Source organism: Chrysemys picta, chromosome 12 (genome assembly GCF_011386835.1).
Source record: "Chrysemys picta bellii isolate R12L10 chromosome 12, ASM1138683v2, whole genome shotgun sequence".
Lineage (NCBI taxonomy): Eukaryota > Metazoa > Chordata > Testudines > Emydidae > Chrysemys > Chrysemys picta.
Window position 1 is genome coordinate 54,748,769 of NC_088802.1, and position 17,020 is coordinate 54,765,788.

The 17,020-nt window shown below is 60.0% G+C and overlaps 1 protein-coding gene across 1 annotated transcript; it reads left to right on the plus strand.

The window, feature by feature from the left end:
- The first annotated feature begins 987 nt into the window (after positions 1 to 987).
- On the plus strand, positions 988 to 7,507 carry GPR142 (G protein-coupled receptor 142). The gene is made up of 2 exons (XM_008167732.4): positions 988 to 2,107; positions 5,579 to 7,507. The coding sequence occupies exons 1-2, from the start codon at positions 1,966 to 1,968 to the stop codon at positions 6,457 to 6,459; spliced, it is 1,023 nt and encodes a 340-aa protein (XP_008165954.1). The 5' UTR covers positions 988 to 1,965; the 3' UTR covers positions 6,460 to 7,507.
- Positions 7,508 to 17,020: the final 9,513 nt, after the last annotated feature.

Consider the following 17,020-nt stretch of genomic DNA (forward strand, 5'->3'; position numbering starts at 1 on the left):
GTTGGGGCCCACAGGGCGCTACCATTATCCAGACATGAGGCCACCACATGCTGGGACCTTGGGCTGGAGTCAATAAGATTCACTGCGTTAAGATCGCTCCTTGGTATCCCCAGTGCTTCCAGCCTGCCCCATTCTGCAAAACCTCAGAAAACCAGGCCCCACAGGGTGAAGAAATGGGTCCAGCAACCTTCCCTCTGCCCTCTGCGAGCTAGCAGGAGCCGCTGGGACTTAGCTGCATGCTCTCCAGCCGCAGGCACTCTCTGTGGGTAGAGGACTTTGGTGGCGAAGCTTGGCAGAGCTGTGACTGTGATATAGGGCAATCTGGGGGGGCCCTGCCCCGTAGTGGGGCAGGGGGGTCTGAGCACCTGCCCTGAACCCTGTGCGTGTGATGGAAGGAAACAGGTGCCCGGATACTCTTCGGCATGCCGTTTGCCTCACTTCAGCAGAGCTGGACAGCGTGGGTCAGTAGTGCACCATGGGGCTGGCCAGCCGGACGTGCCACTGGTGTGTGGGCGTTGTGCTGGGTAAGCCAAAGGCATTGTGAAATCCCCCAGGTGTGGGGTTATTTCTGGGGCACGGCTGGGCAGTGCAGCTCACCTGAACTTCACAAAACGTGCGAAGAAGGCGCTAGGCTCCATCCCAGACTGGCCACGTGCCCTGTTCCCAGCACTATCGCAAAGGCTGAGCGCAGGGTTGTGCTGTGGGCGTCTTGGGGCATCGCTCGAAGAGGGCAGAGGGCGGATTGTCTGGGCACAGGCCGTAGCGCTGTATGTCCTGGAAGGGCACCAGATCCCGCCGGGCACCCTTAACTTTGCGCTACTAGACTTCCCTACAGTGAGAACAAAGGGAGGTGCATAGCGGGGGGCGAGCCGGCCAGCCAATCCGAAAGCACCTCACCCTGATTGTAGTAATGACAGATACTTACCTGTCCCTTACCCCAGGGCTACCTTCTGATTGGCTTAGAAAATCCCCTGTCTCAGCCAATCGCGAAAGTGCCGTGGTTTTGTGAATAAACCGGGCCCACCAGGGCTCAGTCCAGGCCTCGCACCTGGGGAGCCAGCTGTCAATCTGAGCTGCTACACTGCAGGGGCCCAATCTGCCTCCCCACGCCCTGCCCCTTGCAAGACCGACCCGGGGCCTGAGCCGCCTGGCCCTGCAGACCACTTTGTAACTCGAGTGAATAACAGCAACGCTGGCACTGGCGTCTTCCAATCGGGCCCGTCATAAGCCCCCCGCTCTCTGTGTTGGCTCCGCCTCCGATCGCCCACTGCAAATATTCCCGGCCCGCGAGATGAGGCTAAAAATAACCACAGGCTGTTGTTCCGTCTGCATGGCTGGAGCGTCCCTGGCGCAGCAGAGCAGGACTGCACCGTGCGCTGGGCAGGGACGTTAGGGAAGTCGTAGCTGCATCCCCAGCACACGTGGTTTGATCCAGTTTTCTCCCAGTCGGTAACGGGGTTGAGCAGATAAACAGCGAGAGTGTTCGCCTGCCTGGGCGCTTAACCCCAGCCCTCCCAGAGAGGGGAAGTACCACAGGGAGGGGGAGAAGCCCAAGATCACCCAGGGCTGGACCTAGGCCACCAGCCCATTACTCCAGAAAGGAACCTTTGGGACTGGGGACCTGTAGGTTCTGCAAAGCATCACTGGCCGTGGCTAGCATCACTGCAAAGCTTCACTGGCCGTGGCTAGCTTGGGAAATGCCCACTTTGTAATATGCTGTGTGCAGCTAATGAATTGTGCATCTGGCGCCTACACGTGGGTGCTCACACGTGCTCACGTAACTCCTCTACTCCAGTCCGGAGACACCGGGTGTGCTTGGCCGTGTGAGGTGCATTGCTGGGGCCTGGCCATGCCCCTGGGGCAGGGTTCGAGCCCAGCGCTCTGGCGCTAAGCAGAGGCGGTTGGGGAGCCCGCAGTGTGTTCTGATGCCCTTGACTTTCCCCCGCCAGCTGCCGATGGTGAAGGATGATGCTCTTGCTGCCCAACAGCACAGCCGGGGCCCGGGTGAGCCACGCCGAGCCGCTGGAGTGGGAGGAGCGGTCGCCCTGCGTGGAGGGGATCATCCCTGTCATTTACTACAGCGTCCTGCTCGGCCTGGGGCTGCCTGGTAAGGCTGGGACGGGGGAGGGAGGGTTCCCTTGCCCCATCGGGCCGGGTGCTGATTCGGGACTGCCCAAGACACAGCCGCCACCTCACCCCCGGGGGGAAGGACATGATTGGCTGTGGTGCGTTTTGCCGTGAGGCTGCGTAACCCAGGGGATTCACAGAAAGGCCAGGCGGAGAGGGGACCTCCGCCCTGCTGACGGCACCAGAGGTATGCTGAAGGCCTTCCCTGGAGCTAGCAGGGCTGATCCTGGGTGGCTTGGGCCCCCTGATCTCAGTGGGGGGTTGTGCTGACCTTGTGTGTCTGGATCAGGCTGGGGCAGAGACGAGTGATGGGCCGGGGCAATACAGGGGTCTGGGCAGCCCGAGCGAGGGATGCCCACAAACTGGAGCATGGGAGGAGAGGAGGGTGCTGCGACTGAGGGTGTGAGGCTGTCTGGGCTCCCCAGGGCCCCCTGGCGCCCAGGCCGGTGGGTTGGCATTGAGAATTGTGCCCCCTTTGGGGGGTAGCCAGGGAGGATGCTGGGTGTGGGCATCACATCCTGCCCTCGCTCAGAGGGGCTGAGCTCCTGTGAGAGGCACAAGGCCACAGGCCCGTACCCGAGGGCACAGCTGTGACCAGGACGGAGAGCAGACACTGGTGCCTTAGTTTGCCATTTCCATCCCTGCGTTTGGCCTGTCCCGGCGCCCTCCTGTGGCCAGTTGAGCCGTGACTCCCCCGCTGCACCCCAAGGGCTAGGTCTGCCGGAGTGGGAAGTGGTTTTCCCGGCCTGGGAGTGTTCGCCATTTGGGGGCTTTTCCCCGTCCCAGAACTCAGATGTTTTTGCGAACCGAGACGTCGGGTCGGGGCCGTCGAAACCTTCTGATCATTTTGCAACATTTTGTTTCCATTTCAACCCGTTTCATTCTTTATAAAAACATTCGCCTCTGGCGATGGTGGGACCCCCCTTCACAGACAGCTCCGTTGTGATGAATTGACATTTCGCTAAGGAAAAAAATGTTTCCTTGGAAAACTCCTGCCCAGCTCCAGTGAGTGCGCCGAGGGCCTGGTGAGGGGAGTATTTCAGGGTAACATTGGGCCTCCTTCCCCGGCCCATAGACCCACCCAGGCTGTGCAGAGGCAGGCCTGGTAGCTAAGACGGCTCCTTGTTTGACTGTGACGTCTCAGTGGTGAGCCGGGATCGCAAGGTCTGTGTGTAGTGATCACATCCTCTGGCCATTCCAGGGGCACTCGCAGCCTTGTAGGTTTCTGTTAGCACCTGCTGGGTGAATTCAGAGCTCGCTGGGCGGAGGAACTGATGGGGCCAGGCAGAATGTCGGAAAGGCGCGTGCTGCAAACTCCCCTCCGTTCCTGCACCCAGAGCGCCCTCTGCCAGCACTGTCCCACTGTGCCAGGCCAATACCAGTCACTGACGGCATCCACAGCTGCTCCCTGGGCCTCCCCACCACACCCGCACGCCAGCAGGTGGAGTTGCAATGATGGGTCACGGGCACCCAGGGACGGCGGGCATGGGCGTGCGCCAGCCCCCGGGGAAGGAGGGAGCCCTGATGCTGCCAGGCAGGAGCCGGCTGTTGTGCTGACCAGGGCCTGGCACTGGGGAGAGCCGCGAGCACACACAGCGGGAGGCGGCTGGCATCTCCAGGGCAGCTTGGGAGGTTCTGGGTCAGGGTTAGTCTCTGGAACATGCCTGTCACTGAGCCTCTGAGCAGAGATCAGCTTAACCGATCCCCAGGGGGCAGGTGCAGGCGGCTCTCACCCCAGCTCCTAGGCAATCCCAGGGGCTCGGGCTGACAGGCGGCACCGAGAGCCCCCCAAAGTGCCACCCCCGGCCTGTTAACACCCCAGGCAGATCTCAGGAAGAGAGGGATTCAGGCCCCTAATCTGTGGAGCTACATCCCAGCAAGCCGGTAGCTTCCTCCCCGACCTGCCGGGCTAGGGCCTGGTGTGTGAATTTAGATGGAATATGCGGGCCCAAAGAGCCAAAGGCGTTAACGTGACCCAGTCACTGTCCAGCATTAAACGGTGCCAGTCTGGGGGCTGGTACCCGGAGACCTGAGCCCGTTTAGCACCATGGCAACACGCCGTCGAACAGCCTTTTCACCTGTTAGTAACGGTACAGAAAAGAAGGAAAACCAGTGAGAGCCTTTGGGATAGAAAGGGTTGAGTAAAGCTTTCAGTCTGACAACAGCCCTTGTTCCCTTTCCCTTTAGCTGGAGAGAGGTTTTACAAAGACCCCCCTTGTCCGACCGTCTCTTCGATGGGGTTAAGACGGTAATAACGGTCTTTGGGGAAAGGGATGACTTTAGTTGAGGGGAGCTGGAGCTGGCGCTGCTGGTAAAGTCCCATCCCGTTTCCTAGAGGACAAAACAAGACAAAGACCCACAAAAGGGGAGAGAGAAGAACAGCGATGAGAGAAAATGCAGCTTCAGTCTCTGGTGTTAACTCTCACTTGCATCCTCGCTGCTGGGAAACCCCAGGCCCAGCCCACGATCTGATCAGCCACCCTGAGACCTGGCAAACTTGTACCAGCGACGGGCTGTTTAGGACCTTGCATTTCGCTGCCTTTCTGGTCAGAGGCTCGCAGCACTGTTGCAAAATATACTGTTGTGGCTGGCTAAGCCAGACACTTCTCAGACAGACGGGAAAAGGAGAGAGAGAGGGGAAGGGAAGAAATCAGGTGGGAAGGGAAAGAACCCTGGGAGAAGCGGGGGAGACACAAGATAACTCAAGGAGCGGGAGTTATGGCCTGTTTGGACTAAGTCCGTCTGTCTGTCTCCCCTTTGCACCTTTGCACAGCAACGTTTGTTCTCCTAGGTTACGGTGACCTGAACTTTCACTCACTGTGCACTGAGCTTGCAATTACAGCGGGCTGCCAGGAGGGGGCTGCCAGGAGGGGGCACCATGCGGGCGGCCCCCCAAGGTTGGCTAATTTCTGCCTGGCTTGCTTTGCCCAAAGGGCCGTCAAACCTGGGTGAGCAGAGGCGGAGTTGCCGCAGCTTTCAGGGACAGACGGCACCTGCATCTCTCAGGCTGACCCAGAGGAGAGATTAACCAGCAAACGCGCCCTGCGCGGTGGTATTTATAGCTGCCCAGCCCAGCCTCCATCCCCAGGTGCAGCTTACCCCCGACCCATTCCCAGCACCTGGCACTTGGCTTTCAGCCCAAGACACCCCCCATAGCAATGCAGGGGCTGGCAGTCTCCCCGCACCCAGCAGCGAATGTCGAGATTGAGAGGGGAGGATGCTGGTTCCTCTCTCCAGCTCAGCGCCGGGTTACCTTGCAAGCAGTAACTTCACAGGTGGCATCTCCCTGCAGATTTTGAGACAGGGTGGCAGATGCTCAGGTTACCCCAGATGCTGCCTGGAGCCATGCTTTGCTTTAGGAGCACGGGCATCCCCAGATCCGGCCAATCTCAGACCTTCCCTCTGTGCTGGGCAAACGCCTTCACACGCCTGTGATTTGTCCCTATTCCAGTTAACATCCTGACGGTCATCGCCCTGTCCCGCCTGGCTGCCAGGACAAAGAAATCGTCCTACTGGTACCTGCTGGCCCTGACCGCCTCTGACATCCTCACCCAGGTCATCATTATCTTCATGGGCTTCATCCTGCAGATGGCCATCCTGGCCCGTGAGGTGCCCCACACCTTCATCCACACCGTCAACGTGCTGGAGTTTGCGGCCAACCATGCCTCCATCTGGGTGACCGTGCTGCTGACGGCCGACCGCTACGTGGCGCTGTGCCACCCGCTGCGCTACCGCATGCTCTCCTATCCCGAGCGCACCCGGAAGATCATCGCTGCCGTCTTCGGCACAGCGCTGGCCACCGGGATCCCCTTCTACTGGTGGCTGGACATCTGGCACGACTCCCAACCACCCACCACCGTGGACAAGGTCCTCAAGTGGGTTCACTGCTTCACCATGTACTTCGTCCCCTGCAGCATCTTCCTGGCCACCAACTCCGTCATCGTCTGCAAGCTCAAGTGGGGGAAGCGGGTGGACGGGCACCGCCGGCGCGTGGGCAAGACCATCGCCATGCTGATGGCCGTCACCACTGTCTTCACCGTGCTGTGGGCGCCCCGGACGTTCGTTATCCTCTTCCACCTCTACATGGGCTCCACCAACAACGACCAGAGGCTGCACATGGCGCTGAACCTGGCCAACATGATTGCCATGCTCAACACCACCGTCAACTTCTTCTTCTACTGCTTCGTCAGCAAGACCTTCCGCCGCACGGCCAGCGAGGTGATCCGCTCCTGCAGTCCCTTCTGCACTGGGCACGGCCAGCCGCCCGCGAACGGGGGCTTTCTGCACTCGGCTCTGAAACCGCTGGGGCTGCTGGAGAATGTGTCCCTTTAGGGTAACGGAGTCGGTGGGGTCCTGCTCTCGAAGGGTTCCCAGTCACCGGAATGTGCAGCCCGGCTACCCTGTTCCCACGTGTCCCCGAGGGGCTTGGGCTGAGGGCGAGATGGGGCGTGCGGCAGCCAGGGCAAGGCGGTGGGTTACAGTGTGCTGGCTGGAGGGGAGGCAGCTGGCACTAGTTGGAATGGGCAAGATGCCAGCTGGTACCGGGACCCCAACAGAGCAGGAACCGCAGAGCTGGTGGCCTGACTTGAGGCATCTGTGATTGCTGTGAACTCATGTTATGGCTGTGGAAGGGAACCAGGCTGGCCCGATCCTGTGCCCATGACACCATACTGGGCAAGTGCCAAGCCCAGTGCACTAGGCTGCTCCATCCAATGCCGGTCTCCCACCAGGTCCATCCGGGACCTCAGCAAGGGTCAGGCTGTGGGGAGGCTGTTTTAATGCCTGGGCCCAGAGGGAGGAGACGCACTGTTGTTTGGGGATGCTGCAGGGGGTGCTAAGCCCTTAGCATCCCACAGGAGGCCCTGCGGTTGTAACACGTATCCCAGGGACGTTTGATTGCCAGGTGGGGAAGCCGAGATGGTGTGGAACTAAAGGACATGCCCAGAGTTACTGGCAAGGTTGTGATCGAGATGGGAATGGAGCTCAGGAATCCTGACAAACGGTTCCCTGTTCCAACCACTAGGCCAGACTGCTCACCCGGCCATTTGCCGCTTCTGGCCCCCCCAGATGCCAGTTCAGTCAGGTCGGAGCATTTCATCTCTCGCTGCTTTATTGCCCATCGCTCCTGAAGCAAAGGGCTACGCACGCGGTGCTCGGCCAGCAGGACGCCGGTGTTGCTGGATGTTCTGGGGCCCTGGGACCAGCTGCGCTACGTCTGTGAGCGCCACCGTCTATCAAAGCTTCCCCCGGGGAAGCCGGGCAGCAGCCCCAGGGACGGCGGCTGGCTGCCAAGGATGAGCCGGGAGCGCGGGGCAGAGTTGGTGCTGGTGGGGCCGTGGCAAGGGCCCTGCCCACACTGCCAGGGCGAGTCCAATAAACCTCCAGGTCATGATCAAAATGCTCGCTTTGGATCTCGTTCTTCCCAGAGCGAACCTGGCGCCGTGTCCTGGGGGGCCGGGGGGGGTCTGGCCTCCCTCCCACTCAAGGCTGTATGGAACCAGCCCGAATGGGTCTGCAACGCACAGGCTTGGCTCCATGACGCATCCTCGACTGGCTGCCCCAGTGCCCACAAGTGACCCTATAATAAAGCACAGGCCCAAGAGACCCTACAATAACATGCCACCATGTACAGCCCTGAATGCCCCCACAATAACCCACCAGGCACAGCCCTGGCGCTCACAAGTCACCCTCCGATAACAAAATCCTCGCTTCAAAGTTCCCCCTCAAGCTCTCTCCTATCCCATGGGGCCTGCCCCAGTGGGTGGGGACTGTGAGCCGTTGGCAGATCGGGGGGGGGGGGGTAGAAGAGACCCACGGCTGGAACAGCCAGGGGGCTGCGGGTCAGGACTGAGGGGCGTCACCAGCGCAGTTTCAGGTTGGGGGGGAGTGAGGTTCCCCCAGAGTCGCCTTGGCCAGAGCCCAGCTTTCCTCCCTGCCCCCCAGAGCCCAGTGCCAGCGACTGACCCCTCCTGCGCCCTGGGCTCCCCCTCTGCCGTCTGCCTCAAGCCAATGCCTCCCAGCCCAATGCCCCCTCACTCCCCGGGACTTTTACACCAGCCCACTGCCAGCTGGGGAATCCAGGCCTGACTTTTCACCCGTGGCTGCTCAGCCCGATTGCATGGGCCTCGTCTCGGGGGGGTGGGGGGCTGAGTTCCCAGGCCAGAGGGTCTCCAGCTGGTCTCCCTAGACACTAATGGCAACGGCTGAAGGGGGTGACCAAAGCTCGATCCATCTCCCGGCTGCCAGCAGAGGGCAGGAGACCCGGCAGCCCCGGGACAGCCAGATGAACCAGTTCTCCCAGCGAAGCAGGAGGGAGGGCAAGGCCTGACGCTCCTTGCAGGAACCCCCTCCCTCCTCCCACCCCTGCCTTGGAGCTGGGCACGGATGAGTCACTTGTTCCTCCCCATGTCACCCTCAGTGGCGCTCTGCTCTCCCAGCCCAAACCCGTCCCTTCACAGCCCCGCAGACCGGCCCTTTCATTGCCACCACCTGGACATGGCAGATAAACAGCAGCCACGCTCCACCCCAGAGGGGGCTGCATGGCAGTGCTGGGCACAGCGTTCCCCTGGGCATAGTTTGGGATTGAAACAGCAGGTGCCTTTATCATTCGTTCCTCAGCAGGGCTGGGGCAGGTTCCCCACGCCGAGTAACTGCCCCCTTGGCTTCCCTGGCACCTTCCGGAGGAAGCTCACCAAGCACCTTCCACACATGAATGAGTGGCGGGCAGAAGCTGGCGACCCACTTGCCCCGTGGTGAGTCTGGGGCAGAGGCAGGAGGGAGCCCAGGCGCCCTGGACCCACCCACAGGGCCTGATTTTCAGAAGAGCTCAGCACCGCCGTGCACCGAGCTTGAGGATCCGGCCCTGCCACCATAACCCCCCGCCCCTCACCCCCTGGAGGAGACGCCCTTGATCCCAGCCCTGCCCTGCAGCCCTTACAAAGGGCCTTGTCTTTCCTGCCGGTTCGTCGCAGCAGGGAGGACGCTTGCGGGATATTTAGCAGCGGCTGGCTTGGCAGCCCCCACGGAAAGGCAGGAATCTGCTTTTTTTATGGGAAAAGGGTTTGTTTAAAGGCTCCTCACCCTGGGAAGAGGGAGGCCTGCGGCATTGCGGTGGGACGGAGGAGGAGCGGGAGGGATGGGGTGTGTTACAGGGACGGGGGAGCGGAGGTTGTATCTATATTTATCTGCACACCCAGCTGCAGCCCTCGCTGACCCCCGCCCCCCAGCACGCTGCAAACAGGCAGCTGCCGAGGTGCGGACAGGAGGTGCCAGCACTCCTGCCGGCGTTTAATTAAGGCTTCAAGTGGCATGTGCCCCTCCAGCCCAGGCCTGGCACTGTGCCATCTCCGGGACTCCAGATGTCACCTTGGTGATGGGGCGGCTGCAGGGAGCACTCGGCTGCCAGGTGAAGTGGAGCCAGCCTCTGCTAAGCTGCCAGCCATCGCCTCGTGAGCCCCCGAAAACCGCCAGGCCAGGGCCAGTGCCGCTCAGTCATTCCAGGCCCACGCTGGGGCCCCCTGAACCCAAAACGGCCTGGGCTGGAGCTGCCCCTGCCTGTCTCCACCTCCCAAAGCCAGGCTGGGCTCTGGCTTCGCTAGCGGGGACGGAGCTGGCCAAATTCCTGGGATAGGAGCGCAGCACCGGCTGCTCCGCCCGCGCCGTGTGGAGCCTGATGTTGCCCTTTGAGACACTGTGGCCCAATGGGTCAGGTGCTGGGCTGGGAGCTGAGAAACCTGGGGACTAGCCCGGCTCTCCTGAGTGACCGTGGGCACCTCCCGTCCTCTCTCTGGGCCTCATTTCCGCCGTCCCTAAAGCCGGGCTGATGAGACGCCGGGTCCTAATGGGGTTGGAGACAGAAAGCTGCTCCCTGATCATCCTGCTTGTGTCCGTGGGAGGTGGGGCTGCAAAGACAGCGGGGCTTCAGTGTCGGACCTAGATGGGCCCTGCCCCGAGAGCTGTAATCCCCCCTCACCGCTCTGTGCCTCGGTTTCCCCTTCTGTGAAAGGGGGATAGACGCCTCCCCTGCAGCAGGGAGGCGGCTGTTGTGAAGGGCGTTGATCCGCATGGATGGAATTCTGTACATGCCATGTGTGATTATTGCTTTGATTTTTCCCCACTGTATATTTAATCCAGAGGTGGATGCTAGCCCAGGCCCGGTCTCTGCTGTCCCAGCGTGAAGCCAGAGGAACACTGTGGATGCACCTACTGTAGTACTTTAGGCTCCCATCACCATGGTATCTGGACACCTGACACTCTTTAATGTGTCTAGCCTCACACATCGCTGTGCGCCAGGGCCCATGCGGTTAGCCCTGGTTTACAGCTGCGGGGGGCTGAGGCCTGGAGCGGGCTCTACGCACTAGATCCCCCCTCTCCTGCCATCGGGGGGTTACACTGGAGTAAGTGTGGGATCGGGGCACTGTTTCTTGGTGCCATTGTAGGGCTCCTGTCTTGGAGCTGAGCCCGGGATGGCCTTTGTCACGGGGAAGCGTAGCTGATGGAGTCTTGCCCTGGCCCCTCTGGGCTGTGACTGGGCGGGAGGAAATCGGGAGCAGCTGCATTTTGGTTTGTACGGAGCAGCTCACCTGCCGCCCCCGTGGGCTCGCTCAGCCATGCAGCGCACCAGGATTGTCTGCCCCACTTTCCAATCCTAAGTCGTCTTTAAGATCCTTAGCGTAATCCCGCCGAGTAATTCCCCAAGCCAGACCGTGCTTCCCACGTTAAGTCTGCATAAACCATGCAGCTCGGCACCCTGGGAGTCCTGCTTGCACACGGGGCTGCCGCGAGCTACCACACCCCATGGGGCCAGCCGTGGGAGAAACCCGGACGCACAAGGCAATGCCTGCTTTTGTCAGTGCCCCTGGGCATCTGCAGCCGGGCATGCCCAGGGCAGAGGGGACCTGCTGACCCGCCTAACCCAGTCCTGGGCAGCCGTGGGCGTAACAGGTCCGTAGTCTCCATCCAGGGTTTTGTGTGCCATCCGCTCTCCTCTCAGGCTGCCCTGGCCCACAGGAGGCTACCAGAGCCAGGGGTTGGCTGTGCACCCATCAGAGACAAGGGCTTCTCAGCCCGCACACGGACTTCAGACGGGCTGCTCCGGATTTGAAGCGGTGAGAGCAGCATCTGACCCAACGATCTTCCCTCTCTGCCCTGCGGTCCTGCACCCAGTGCTGACTGGGTAGCCCAGGGCCTTGGCATAAACAGCTGCCAGGATCCCCTCACCGGCTGCTCACGGCACATCAATCCAGTCTGGTTACGGGGGCATTGGCTTTTGCCCTGCTGCTGGCACCCCTGGGCGAGACGCTTAGCTGAAGCCGATGGTGCGATGCTGTCTGGGAATCGGCCCTGTCCCTTGTTCACACTCATATAACTGGTGGGGGGAATGCCCTGGAGTGAACCAGTGATATTTGGCAGGTGATCGGCCCATTAATTTTGGCATTTGAGGGACATTTGTGAAGAGATTAGCTCGCTATGAAATGCTGGGAGGAGGTGCCTGCCCGCGCGAAGTAACCGCATCTCATAAACATTTCCAGAGGATTTGCTAGCGCTGTGTCCAGTTCCGTGCCGCACCAGGCCGGGGCGAGTCACGTGTGCAGGTCGAGGTGCTGGTGAAGGGGGGGGCGCGTGCATCTTGATGAATACAGCTGCTATAGTGATAAGTCAACAAGCTGCAACTGGCAATGGAGAGTCTGGGGGGCCTGCTATGGGGTACTGTATTGTGGGGGGGACCTTTTGAGAAGCAGGGGGGCACTTCCCAGAGGGGAGGCAGCAAGAGCAGTGGCTCAGGCCCTGACCTGGTGCTCATGAGACCTGGGGTCTACTCCCGCCTCTGCCACCCCCCTGCTGGGTGACCTTGGCCACATCACTTTTTCCCTGTTTTTTCACCCTTTTGTGTGTTTACACTGTAGGCCCTTTGGCGCAGGGACTGGTTCTCCTTCCATGCCTGTGCAGCGGGGCCCTGCTCTCGGTTGGGTGCTCCTATAGTACACTAATAACTCTGAATTTTGCCCAATCCCCCCTGCCCCTTTGTTTTAGCAACGGTGTTTTGTTTTTGCAAGAGGAGAAGGAAAATCTGCAAGGCTTGTGAGTTTCCACCGAGGGGCTGATTTCTGGACAAGCCCAGCTGAGACAGGAATGTGCCCACGAATCCACAATGTAAGCAATGGGCCACTCATCGTCCACAGTAAAATGTTATCACCTTCTCCTGAAGGTGAGTCTTTCTGCTTGCTTAAAACAAACAAAGGAATTGTTCAAATAACAATGGAGTGGTGACACAAGCCGATAAGAGCCAGGAAGCCTGAATATGCTAGCTGATTTTCTATGCTAGATAAAACCCAAACCAGCATGACTAGAGAGGAAAGTTTAGCCTGCAAAGAAATCCAGCAACCAGTTTTGATTTAGCAGAGTGAATCCTTTCAGTCTCTCCTTCTTAGCAGAGGGAAAGGAAATTCTTTCCTTATTAGGGCCTGATCCTGCAGCCAGTTGCTCCCGCAACCCAAGCCCGTGGTGCTAGGCAATGGCTCCAAGTTCTTTTGCATCTCTTTGTGTATTTTCCTTGCTGGTGATAGGGCGACCAGACAGCAAGTGTGAACAATCAGGACAGGGGGTGGGGGGTAATAGAAGCCTATATAAGAAAAAGACCCAAAAATTGGGACTGTCCCTATAAAATTGGGACATCTGGTCACCCTAGCACCAACCAGCAGATGGCTGGGCTCAGCAGGGGGAATTGGGTGATAGTTTCTGTATCACAGAATATCAGGGTTGGAAGGGACCTCAGGAGGTCATCTAGTCCAATCCCCTGCTCGAAGCAGGACCAATCCCCAGACAGATTTTTGCCCCAGATCCCTAAATGGCCCCCTTAAGGATTGAACTCACAACCCTGGGTTTAGCAGGCCAATGCTCAAACCACTGAGCTATCCCTCCCCATTTGTAAAGGACCTATACAAATGGTGGCCTGCATGTTAGGAAGGTTGTGAATGGCCAGAGATGGGGCGTGAAGCCTCCCCTGTGATAGCAGCAGGGGGAAGGCCTGGAGGAGCCTAGACGCGGTCTCTGAGCAGCGGCACCATGGACGGCTGGACCTCTGGCTGGTGGGTAGGAGCTACAGGTCGATCCCTCAGTGCACAGCCTGGCTCGGCGCTCAGTCCCTCTCAAGCCATCTGTTCGCCCTCATCGGGAGCGGAGACGCACTGCCTCCACACAGGGCCCTGAACAGAATTTACCGGCCGGGGGCGCCGGTCGGGCCGAGTGTCAGGTGCAGGGCTAAGTCAGCTTCTGGCAAAATAAACCCGGGCTCCGGGCTGCGGAAGGAAACAGCTTCAGGAAGCCGCGTGTGGTGCTAGCCGGGGCCGGGGTGATGGGTCAGCACTTACGGCCGGCAGGAGAGGGAAGCCAGGCCAGATTGTGCTGTTTGTTGTTGTTAGCCAAGGACAAAACCCTTCTGGGGAGGCAGCAGCCGCCAGACTGGGCAAAAGCCTTGCTCAGCGCCAAGGGCAGCACGGGGCTGCACCAAGCCACGGGGGCAGGGGGCAGCATCCCGGTGCCTAGGCCAGGGGGAGGGAGTTCAATCTGGGGGAGGAGATGCAGCTACCCAGACGCCTGCCACCCCTGGGCTGGCTCCCTAGGCCAGGACTGGACATGCGGGGCCCCAGCAAGGTTATTTGGTGGAACGGACAGATTCCCTCCCTCTCCCCACAAACCCTCTCAGTCTTCCCTCCCCCCCAGTGCCCCCGATCCGCACACAGCCCCAGGGGGACTGTCCCACCAGCCTCCCCACATGTCTCAGGGGTCCCTGTTCAGAAGCAGGTTCTGCCGTTCCCCAAATCCAGCCCCGTCCTGTTCTGGGCAGTGACAAGTGCAGGCCCTGGGGGCTCCAGCTATTGTGGGGGCCACGCTCCTGGATTCTCCACCCCCTTGCCCGTCCACCTCCGCACCCTGGTCTGGTCTGGGCCTGCCCTGCACCAACAGCAAAGCCCCCAGCACCATGAGTGGCCGAGCTGGGGACGGGCAGGGCTGTTGGCAATACCCATCTCTGCTGATTCTCACGGCCGCTGGCATAACGGCTTGATTTGCTTCATTTATTGATTGGCATCTCCATGCCCTGCTCCCATCCTCTAGTGTCTGAGCACCCTGCATTCATGAATGGACTGATCCTCACAGCCCCCTCCCCCAGTGAAGTAGGGGAGTATCCCTCCATTTACAGATGGGGAAACTGAGGCCCAGAGAGGCCTTCCCCAAGGTCCTATAGGGCGTCTAGCGCTGCTGGGACTCGAGCCCAGTTCTCCCCTGGCTCTCACCACTCGTCCTACTCTGACGTACCTGGGGACGCAGGTGAATTCCTAGATGGCTTTCATGGGGGCATAGCTGGATTCCAGTTTCTGCTTTCTCACCTGCATTAACCAATCTGTGCCGGGAGTCCTGGCAGATGGGGGAGGCAAAGGCATTTCAAGCCCTGCTTAAAAGCAAAGCCTTGTTTAAAACCAAACCAAACCAAAGTGCACCACGGGAGAGCGAGTCGTATTTTGAAATCTAATACAGCGCCGGAGATTAAGGGATTTCAAGGGGAACTGAGAACAACTTTCTGCTTGGCCAAACGGTCTCAATTTAAAGGGATTACAGGGGAGGGGAGGGAGGGAGTGTGTGTCCACTCTCTAACCCCGGGGGGGGGGGGGGGAGCAGAAACTGCCATAGTAGGGTTGAAATTTCAGCTGAATCCTTCACCCTCGTGCCTCACTCTCCCGAAATAGCAGCGGTGATGGTTTACCACATCCTGTGCTGCAGTGGGCATCTGACCCTACAGCCTCCCACGGCTCAGCCTTGACTCCCTGGACTCCCCCGGCCCCACCAGTTCCACAGGGGCACATCCACCTAGGACTGGGAGCCCTCGGGTTGTCTGGGTTCCTCGCGTGGTTCTGGCTTCCCTCTCCCTTCCCCTGGGGCTGAGCGTGCGCCGCTGACCCAGCTAACCGCAGGGCAGAGCAGTACTGGCTTCGAAAACCTCCCTTTTTCCTTCAACAACGGGCTTTTCTTCCCACTCCAGGGGCTCTTCCTGGATTGGCCTCTCGCTGCAGAGAGCTGCCGGCTGCCAAGGCCAGCTTTTCTAATTATACCTGTGCCCTGCCAAAGGCTCTCCACAGTCAGGTGATTTTCCATACAAGCATTTCCCAGCTCCTAGGAGCCCCCCAGCCTCGTGCGACAGTAGCAAAGGGCTCTACCCGGGCTCTCTTGGGCCTCTTCACTCACAGCCCAGTAAGTGGAGGCTGCATGCACCGCTGGCTAGGCGCCACCCCCCAGAGCTGGGGGTGTTCCCATTCACATGGCAGCTTTGCAACACTCCCCATCTGGGATCATCAGCAGGGTTTGAACCTGGGATTTTCCACCTGGAAGCACAGAGTCTATTACTACCTGAGCCATCGGGGTAACTCCATTAATGCGTAGCAGTAGTAGGCTGTTATCCTCCAAGTGGCTCGCCGGGAGCGAGGGCGTGGCCTGTACTTTACAAACGTGTTACACGAACGTGTGGACTTTTTCAATTATCCTGCTTTTCGACTTGAATCATTCAGTGTGGGGGGAAGGTGCCTGATTCTCAGGAGTGTGATGTCCCCGAGCCCTGGGCAGCCACAGGCCGAGCTTTCCCCACACGCAGCCCCCTGCCAGCGTTCAGCCTGTGTGGGTGAGAGGGTAGTGCAGCCTCCATTCACCCCTGTGCTCACCAATCAGTACCAACTGGGCTGTAGCTTATCTGTTATATAGAACTGGGCTGAGACCCCAACAGCTTATTGCACCCAAACAGTCCCCCGTTGGGAACAACTGATAGGCATGAGTGCCCCTAGCCGGATGTGAAAGCCCTTTCAGCCTGTTCCCAATCCCTGAGCCCCTCAGCCCCTCACTATTTGCATTCAAACAAATGATGTGGTGAACGCTTCCTCCTGCCGCGGACCCACCAGACCTGTGTCTGCACTCAGATCACCCAGGCCATTGCAGGAGCTGCACTGGTTATCCGGCCTCCTGTGCCCGCTCTACAGCAAGGGAACCTCGAAACCCTGAGCTGGGGGCTGGCAGCCCAGCGCGGGACAGACTTGCTCCAGTGCGGCGCCGCGTGAGTATGTGGGTGACATCTGAGCTAATGGGGGATTTGACATTATTTCCTTTCTATTCCCCCCACTTCCCCGTTAGCTCCTTGATTGTCACGCTCGTTACGCCTGGCCTGTGGGGGTTCTGAGAGCTTTGTCTGCATGTTAGCCAAGCACATGTTCTGCTTAATACCTACTGCCCCTCCCCCCCAGCACACCCCATTCCCAGGACCCCCTGGCACATCCCTCCCCCCACCTCCTGCAGGAATCCCGCCATCCCCCACATGCCAGAGACAGCATGGTGGCTCCGTAGACAGGCTGTATGTGGGGGGGGGGGGGGGGGGGAGCAGGCCAAAGGGCACTAAGACTGGAGGGTCACCAGGACCCAGGCTGGCAGGGATGTGGAAGCTGTGGCCCTGGGGGTCAGCGCCTCTGGGTCGGGAGTGCAAACACGGGGGGCTGAGTGGTTTATTGATGCTGGGGAACCTACATCTCCCCAAGCGGCCTCCCCCGCCCCCAGCTGCTGGCTGGTTCCTCTTCGCTTAGAAGCCTCTAAGGGGGAAGCAGGAGACTCCTGAAGGACTGAGACCCTCCTGCGTGGAAGTCCCTGGAGCCCCACTGAGCCGCCCCCTTGTGCCCCAGGAGCCGAGGGGGAGGGGTGAATCGCCTCTGAGGCCCCAGCTGCATTGTCCCCACCCCACAGGGCAATGCGGGCACTGGCCAGGTGGGGTCAACGCTGGGGGCTCAGTTCTGCCCTCAGCTCCACTCGCTTCCCCCTTGTACATGAGGGCAGGGCTGGGGCCTCCCCCCTGCGATCGGGAGCC

Coding starts and splice junctions, on each gene's coding strand:
- GPR142 (XM_008167732.4), top strand. CDS start 1,966: ATGATGCTCTTGCTGCCCAACAGCACAGCCGGGGCCCGGGTGAGCCAC. Junction 2,108..5,578: donor GCTCGGCCTGGGGCTGCCTG/GTAAGGCTGGGA, acceptor TCCCTATTCCAG/TTAACATCCTGACGGTCATC.